At 42.4% G+C, this 8,895-nt stretch overlaps 1 protein-coding gene across 1 annotated transcript in view; it reads right to left on the reverse strand.

Annotated features, from left to right (window-relative positions):
- The window catches only part of p3h2 (prolyl 3-hydroxylase 2), a 53,935-nt gene extending 46,574 nt beyond the window's left edge, over positions 1 to 7,361 (reverse strand). The window contains exon 1 of the mRNA XM_071487908.1: positions 6,806 to 7,361. Coding sequence (XP_071344009.1) covers positions 6,806 to 7,222 — 417 coding nt within the window. The 5' untranslated portion in view covers positions 7,223 to 7,361. The remainder of the gene's footprint in view (positions 1 to 6,805) is intronic.
- Positions 7,362 to 8,895: the final 1,534 nt, after the last annotated feature.

An 8,895-nucleotide genomic window follows, 5' to 3' on the forward strand; every position in this document is an offset into this window, starting at 1 on the left:
CCTTCAAACACAAAGCATAACACACACAACCATGATTTACAGGCACATACATACACACCATTGATCTGCAGTAGCAACAACTGTCCTCCAACCCTTCAAGTGCTTAAAAAACAAAAATCAACACACACATGTGTATATGTATTTATGAATGCTGTTCTCCAGCTGGTTGGATCTCAAAAGTGAATCTTAGTCCAAATCCTCCCTCTTTGTGACAGGGGATATTGTGATCTTCCATGAATTGAGAAAACACTGTGGTCAAAACACAGTCGCTGTGATAAATATCTCAATTAATCAAAGTGAACTTTTGGGAGTTGAATCAGAGATATCCTGATCGCCATTAGCTCCTGCTTCTGGCCGGTCTGCTGTTCTGTTTGGATTCAACTACACTTTCACAGATACCAGTGTTTGACAAAGCCACCTCCGAGCCAACCCTGCTCCGTCTCATCCCAGATCACAAATCACTGCATTGTTTTAAGGATTGATCCCGAACCAGCGTCCTCCTCCTCCTCCTCCTCCTCCTCTCCTGTAGCTGTTTAATTGTTAATCAGGGCGAGAACAATATTGGTGTATTTCGCCACAGCATGCCCCCACATTCCTGTGGTGCGTTATCCGCTCAAATCCAGTCACGCAGAAGACCTTTGGCACAACCAAGTGCCACAATGTCTGGTCGTCTGGGCAAAGCACAGTAGTGCAGGCTGAGTTAGGGGAGCCAGGAGAGCAGCCGAATGGCACTACAGGTATGTGGAAAGGAGAAAGGGATGGAGAATTATTTACATTTATTAAATCCAGGAGTGCAATACCTCTCAGTCTCTATTTTCCATCATCAATTTGAGTCACATTTCAAAGCAGTCATCTTTTTTTAACGAGTGAAGACATGGAAGCACTTGAAAGGCATCTATTTTAGTTGTTTTTCCAGTTCCTATTTCAGACACGGGCAGCATAATAAACAGATGTTTCTGTAACTGTCATTTGAGTATCAGGACTGTATGTTTTTAATCTGCTACCAGTGATTAGTGTCGATCAACTCATGTTAGCTTTGTTGTACACAAAATCTGAGACATATTCATAGACAAACAAACCGCTTATTAAATAAGTCATTCAGCACTTTGGGAAATATGATTATTCACGTTCTTGGTAAGACTTAGATGAGAAGATTGCTACCACTGTGGTGTCTGAAGATGAAATACAAAGCTGCATCCACAGGTTATCGTAGCCGAGCACAACATATCTCATTTGTTTAATCTATACAAATACCTAAATGTAAAAACAACATGTTGTGGTTTTACATGGGATTATGTGCAGGACTATTTCTTGGCTGGGCGCAGTGATTTCCTGGAGTCTTGTTATCACCATGCGGCTGCCATACCAACAGCGAAGACTCCAGGTTCCAAAATGTCAAACTATTCTTTTACAGTATCCTGTACATACAGGATTTACTTAAAGATGCTTAAACTTGCTACAGCACGTTATCACCTTATGTCCTTGATGCTGAGCCACTTAATGTATCACAAGCTCTAAATGGGCCTTTTCAGTGAGTCACAGTTGTGTAAACACTGAGTGAAAAGTGGGAGGGGGGGCTGATTTCTACTGTCATCTCCTCCTGCACTACTTCCAGGCTCTCAGTCATTTTGTAAATAGGATAGCCGCAAAATGACCCAGCAGATACATCAAACACATAAATCTGACTTGGCAGCAAACAACCTGCCTCTGAGCAAATGGCAGCGTTTCTGCCACTTTAAGCAATCCAAAGACAGAGCTCTCTATCCAAGTGTCTGGACCCGTCGATCCCCTTATTATCAGATGCAGATGGCAATAACATCATCTGCACTGCTATGAGCTCTGTCAGTACATAATCTGTTCATTTTCCACTCCAATGTTCACTACGTCCAACATTTGTTACTGAGGTTCAAGCTAATGTGGGAGCGAAAAAACTGGAATCAGACATTACCCCCACACACACACACGTCAACCTCTGCTGTTATGTTTGGCTACTCCTGTCAAACCTCTCTCAATAAGCTGAAAAAGAGAAGATAAAACAAATCACAGCGAGAATGCACCAAAGCATCACGATCATTACCACAGACCAAACCTCTAATCACAACTGAGGCAACAGATTTCAACTAACCATGTGACCATCTAAGGCGAGCGGGGCTGTGCGTGAGCCACAAACTGCCTGCTGTGTTGTAATCAAATCATCATATTCACAGAGGAAAGGAAATCATGAATGAGTCCGACTTTAAAGAGAAAATTCCTCACAACATCTGCAGGCTTCAGAGACCATCCTGACCCACTGTCACCTTTTAGCATCGTGCTGGGAAGTTCTCAAAACAAAGTGATGATGGGATTGTTACTGGATCACACCTCCCAATTCCCACGGCAAATCAACTCATGAGAAAGCTGCTCTTCTCTCCATTATCTCAGTGCAATTACAAGAAATGACTTGTGTTCGTCAAATGGTAGTCAGCTTTCATTTGCTTTACAATGGCTGCCAAATTCTCCATGTTTTTTGACATGGAGCCTGTGAATCTCTGTGCCTCAACACTGATGCTACATATAAATGGATGGCTCAAAAGTCTGGTCTGTTCTCAGAACTGGGGTTAAACTGTGCGCAAAAGATGAGCACATCAACAGGGTCATTATGGAGCATCATCAACCCCCTTAATTACTGGTAATTTCCGTCCCCAAGCTCTCAAATCTGGGATAAACTGGATATTTTTGCTGGCAGGTCTTGTAAAGCAAACTGTCAGAAAACCCCCTCTTAGAGTCTGGTTATATGAGATGCAATGTATTGCGCGATGGGCTCATTTACACACACACACACTTGATGACAACAATGTGTGTCTAGCTCTCTCTGTGAGCTGAATTTGGGCTCCTAAATACTTTAATGGGTTGAATGCAGGTTTCTCCACAGGGATTAATAATGGTTAATTACCTGTGCAGAATATTTCTCACACCCAAGAAAAGAATCTTATTTTGACTGAGCAGGTGAAGTTGGGAGTTTCGGATCAGGATGGAGGACACACTGCTTGCTGGCCTCACCTTGTGATTTAGCCAGATAAGATTCTATAGGTTGTAAGATTGTTTTACATAAACATGTTATATAATTGTGTCAGTACTTTGAAATGTACACATTGAACCCCTTAACATCCAGGTTAATTTATTTCACATTGAGAAGCTTTAATGTTGTTAAAATCATCTTATTCCAGTCCATGTAGTTCCAGCCCTTCACTGAAGCTATACGATAGTTATACTGAGTAAAATATTCAAACCCAAGACTGAAGGACTTATACACACTCGAAATTCACTCTCACATATTTGTCCTCTTTTGAAATGTCGGGACCACCACTACAAATTATAATAAAGGTCTGTGGGTTTGAAGAATGTTTGGCAGCATAGTGCGAGTTTGTAAGGATGGGCTAGAAGGGCGTCAGTGCCACTGAAGAGGTTAAGCTTATGCCTCTGTATTGTCTTTCTTATACCTAAACCCAGATTCTTAAAAGGATATGATTTTCAATAAGATGTAATGGACCTAAAAGGTCCTCTTACAATCGAAAACATTGCAGTAGTAGAAAGTGAAAAGAAGAAAATGGTGAAATCCTGGAGTCCATCTAACTAAAATGAAAATAAAAACTAAATTTAAAACATAAAAGTTACAGTGTTTGCAATTTAAACAACACTTTTAACAACAAATTTGTACCTAAATATTTGTATTGTGATTTCTATCAGACTTTCATTCACTTTTTCACAATTAAAAATAAACATTTATAAATTCACAGGCTGTTGGACCCAGAGTAATGAACCCTACTTTCACAATCACTTCTTGGAATAGCAGCACTGTGAAACCATTCAGATTAAAGATACAGCAGCTGGAGGGGATACGATCTCTTCTTTCCCCTGACGGCAGTGCAGGGCCTTTGACTGCTCTGCAGTTGGGCAACTGTAACGAGAGCTGTGGACAGTGGGAGAGATCAGCGGAGGCCATTGGGGTCCAGCCCACTGGCAGCTACAAAAGTCTCCCTTTAATACCCGAAAAAGGTGGCGTGTCTCTCTTTTTTTAGAAAAGCAAACAGACCACAACAGGAAAATAAAATATTTGCCAGGCTAAATGATGGGCGAGCTGGGGACATGCAGCAGCCTCAGTGAGGAGAACAGTTGGCGACTGTGGAGCCTCTTCTAACAGACCCAATGGCAGCATTATGCCAGAAGCTGTCAGCAGGAGGGTGTGTGACGCTGGAATGTTAAATACTGCAGGAATGTTATTTATTTTCACAAACACCACCAGGCACTCCCATATCAACACACATGTGAGGTCGCCTGCACACATATATACACACAGAAGATCCAGATACTCATATGCATGTGTGCACATCGGCTGGTCTGATGTGCTCTCATCAGCCTGGCCAATAGGAACGCTCCAGCTCTGACTCTCCTTACCTGTGCTAAGATCAACATGAGAGCTCTCATCCTTGATGTGCTGCCAATGTGCTCAGTTCATAAAGACGTCAACACGCCAGGAAACAAAGCAACACAGGGGGAGGCCGAAATAAAGATCTGCTGCAACATTCATGAGAGCTTCGTGCAGTTTCTGCTTTGTTGTGAGGGATAAAATGTGTTACTTTTTACCCTGAACAGATGTTAGAGAAATAATAACTATTTGCATAAAAGATGAGTAATATTTTTACAGCTGGGCAAGCCTCTTTGTGTGAGGCCGTGTCTATGCTCGTGTCTAGACAGGAGCGTGCACTTTTATGAGAGGATAACATCAGCTCCTTGGTCTTTCTCTGCTGATTCAGAAAAAAAATGGAGAAACCGTTTGCCCGCAGACAGTAACAGGCCCGATTAACTTCCCACCACTTCTGAGCGGTGGAAGCTGTGTGTCATCACCCCGGCATTTGGAGCTGGTCTGCAGTCAGCAGCAGTGGAATTCGACTGGGTCTCAGGTTCATGTGAGGAGATGGTGCCAGCTTACCAGCCGAGCTCCACCTGGGTTAAAATGTCACTCTGTTACTCACATGAAGGTGAAAAGATGAATGAAATATAACCACAGCCTGAGCTAATTCTTTGAAAATACTAACATGCAGTCACTGCTGTATGGTAGCTACACGTCAAGCCACTGTAGCTGCGAGCATCCACCCCCTGACGTGTCCTGAAGTTGACCCTGACTGTGCTGTTGAGGGACAGACGCAGATGCAATGTCCCTGCAGAAACCACTGTATCATTGTCGCAGTCACAAATCTCATTGTATGCCTGCATGTTGAATGTTTGTAAAGCTCAGGTTCCAGCCTGAATACAGAGAGGTTAGGAGACACTTTTCCTTACACACAATACACGCAAACAAACCCATTGAGCAAATGCAGGATCAATGCATAACAAGACGGGGTTCCAACTCTTTCTAAATAAGGAGTTTCAAATACAAACTTCCTTCGAATGGGTGATGTTCATCCTTTAGTGGTACTACACATATAATACTGATGGAAAATATTCTTAGAATGCAACAGACACATCAAAGTTTCTTGCTCCTGGGGGATTTCCACAGCTCAGAGTCGCACAGAGTCTGCCTAAGCACTTTGTTCCCAGCTCTCCTTTTATGTGTCTCTAAGATTGTTCCCACGCCTACCCCTCAACATTGTCCCATCCAAAAGACAGACCTCATGGGAAATAGTTTTTGGATGAATGTAGAGTGAATAAAAAATATTTACAACATCTAGAGATTGAGAAACTGTGGCGGTTATGGATTGGCAAAACACACTGAATCTATAACCTGACAGCATTTTCGAGTAGATCTTGAGTAATGCAGTCTCCTCTAGCGAGCACGTTGCCTGTGTTTTGCCGCTGTGGATGTGAGACGAAGCAAGGAAGAGAAAGAAAGAGCTGAAGCCGCCGAAATGGAAAAACCCACAAACGTTTGTTCAAATGTTAGATTGCACGCAGAGGAGTCATAAAACACAAAGCAGCTGTAAAACAAAGGACTGAAACAAGTGCACACACATCTGTAGAGTGAACCTGCTGTGATTTCCCTGTAAACAACTCTTATATCAACATTATGTAGTCTCTGACATGTGAGTGGTGCATCGCGCTGTTGCACATTGCTGCTGTCAGGGCTGAAAATTTCATGTTTCCGTAAAATCAGCTTCGTAAGAACTGGGATACACAGCTTTGAGGTTTACAGGTCAACATGTTTAACAATCATCCTCCACTCACATTCAAACAACATTTATTGTTCAACTGTAAAACATCCTGCTATGTTCTACTTGGATTATAGCTCCTCATCAATTTGGCTTTATGTTATTGAATATCAAATATGTATAAAGTATAAATATCAGAAACTACAAAAACACATATTCATTACGCTCTGCTTTTACAGTGGAGTTGAAACAGTCAGCCAACATGACCGATGCAGCATCTTCTCAAATTTCAGGTTCCAGCCAACAGGTTTTCTGACACCTATGTCAAGTGCATGTGGTTCAACTGCACAATAATGAAGTACTGGTACATGTGCATGCGCCCTACTTTTTCTGTACAAATACTTCAGCCAACTACTAAAGTGGAAACACCACTGAATCCCCAGAGGTAACAGCAATTTTCCACGGCCCTGTCCAGCCTGACCTCTCCTCCCATCACTCTGCATCTCTGCATCATGTTGCTGGGCAGCAGCAACAGCTGATGAAGAATGTAGCAGGTTAATGTGGAGCAAAGCAGCGACATAAATCAGCTCCCCCGCTGAGTGGGCAACCACAGCGCTCATTCAGACCCTCTCCACCGATTCACACGCAGACCCCCCCCCCACCCACCCACCCACCCCTACCTTCTTATACGCCAGCTGAAGATAGTTGTAAGGGATCCTCCTGTGGAAGTCCTGCACTACATCCTGGCTGACTTTGTGCACAGACTGCGTGCCCAGTTTCTCCTCGATGCATTTGTTCATGCACGCCGCTCTCCGCTGGACCACGTCGAAGAAGCGCAAGTCCGAGAAGGTTTCATCAAACGGATGCTGGTCCTGGCACCTCAGCCGGCACCGGACCTTGGTGCGCCGGACTTCTGTGTAGCTGCGGAGCGCTCCCTCCATGTAGCGCACCACATTGCCATAGTCGCTGCTGTAAAACGCCTGCACCGCGTTGTCATACAAGAGGTCGTAAGGCTCCAGGAAAGCAGTAGAGGATGGCAGCACGACGGTCAGCAGGACCACTGACCACATAGCAGCCGGTGGAAAGTTCCCATCCATCCTCTGCTTCGGTTCGGACTGCGAGGAGCGACGGGCGGGGAGCAGACGGAGCGGCTGTCAGTCACAGACTCGTTTCACTGTCCATTTGGATGTTCACCATCGAGATGTTCAGGACGGCACCGGAGCAGGGCGGAAATAATGTTGCTTTAGTCGGGGACACACATTTTGTTAAGATCCCTCTCTGGCTCCGGTAACTCCTCCCCTCCAAGAAATGAATGGCCACAACACTATCAATTCAGGGATCCCGTAGTTAGTCACAAGAGCAATGAGCATGAGCAGAAACGCTTCTATGCTTGCTTCATTTCACCATACTAATTTGAATGTTAGTTTTCATCTGTGCTTCCCTTTTTTTTTTAAACAGCTAAAGTTTCATTAGGTGTCACTGTTCAAACGTACCGCTGAGGATGTGAGGAAACTTTGAAAAGAAGTGTGGGCTCCTTCTTGGGCTTGATAACGTGACCACAGAAATGCCTGAAAAAGAAGTACGGCTGTAAGAGGCAAACAGCACCGGATAACCTACAGAAAGATGCAGATAAAATTAAAATGTTTTCATTTTTTTTTAATTCTATTTAAATTCTATTCAAACAGACTATTAATTATAAATATAGCCCCACATTGTGAAGTGTGTTCTCCAGTAAAAGGAAAGGCTCAGTGCAATGTAGGATGACTGTAACATCTTTCCAGTGATGAAAAGTGATGAAAAATAGCGTCTTGGCTGCATTAAAGCATATTTATTATTAATGTACAATGTCGATGTTAAAATAAAATAAAATAAAATAAATAAGTAGACCGTTTCAAATATTTGAGTTGCTTATCATCAGATGATTGTAACATTTACAAATGGATTTATTCATTTATGGTGAGATATGTGTGTACAAAAATACCGGCAGCCTCGTCTTCTGGAAGTTTCTTTTGTTCAGGAGCTTTAATGTGTGAGGACACAGTCTGAAGCCGTTCACTTACAGGAGACTGTCTCCCTCTTGAGGACATTTCAGCTAAAAGCAGTGTAATCGCGACCGCTTTAAAAACTGCACTGAAGTATAATGTATGTGGTTCAACTTGAAAACTGAAGTTCAATCAAAAGTGTGAGGAAACTCCACTTGAAGGTGAGCTTAGTTTTAGTTTTAGGCTTCCATTTCAACTCAACTGTAAGTACAAACACATTTTGTATGGATGGTTTGTTTTAAAGTGTGTATTAGTTTAGTCTAAATTTAATTCAATTTATGAGACTAAAAAAAATAAGACAAATATGTTTGTTTTAAATATATCAAACAGAAGCTTTCAGAACTATAGTCTGAAAACAAGTTACAACATGCAGATTTCACCACTGGAGGGCAGTAAACAAAGGATTTTTTTTTTTTTTATCATATTCAACAATACAAACATAAATTTACTGTAATAGAGAAAACCCATAGACATGCACTTTACTGGCATCCTAGATAAGCAATAGCCCTTCCCTTGATGAGTTGTGTATCAGTAAATGAATGTGTGGATGTTTAAGAATTGCATGTTTACACACTTCACATCTGCTGAGGGGTCTCTCCAGTACAGATGTGGCATGCTCTTTACTGTAAGGACGAACATATTCACATGTTGACATATAAAGACTGTATTTGGATCTATATTTGGATGACTCCTCTACTTTTGTAGTAAATGTTTTTAAGTATGACCAT

Source organism: Trachinotus anak, unplaced genomic scaffold (genome assembly GCF_046630095.1).
Source record: "Trachinotus anak isolate AG129_WGS33_773 ecotype Australia unplaced genomic scaffold, CSIRO_AGI_Tana_v1 ptg000010l, whole genome shotgun sequence".
NCBI classification, from domain to species: domain Eukaryota; kingdom Metazoa; phylum Chordata; class Actinopteri; order Carangiformes; family Carangidae; genus Trachinotus; species Trachinotus anak.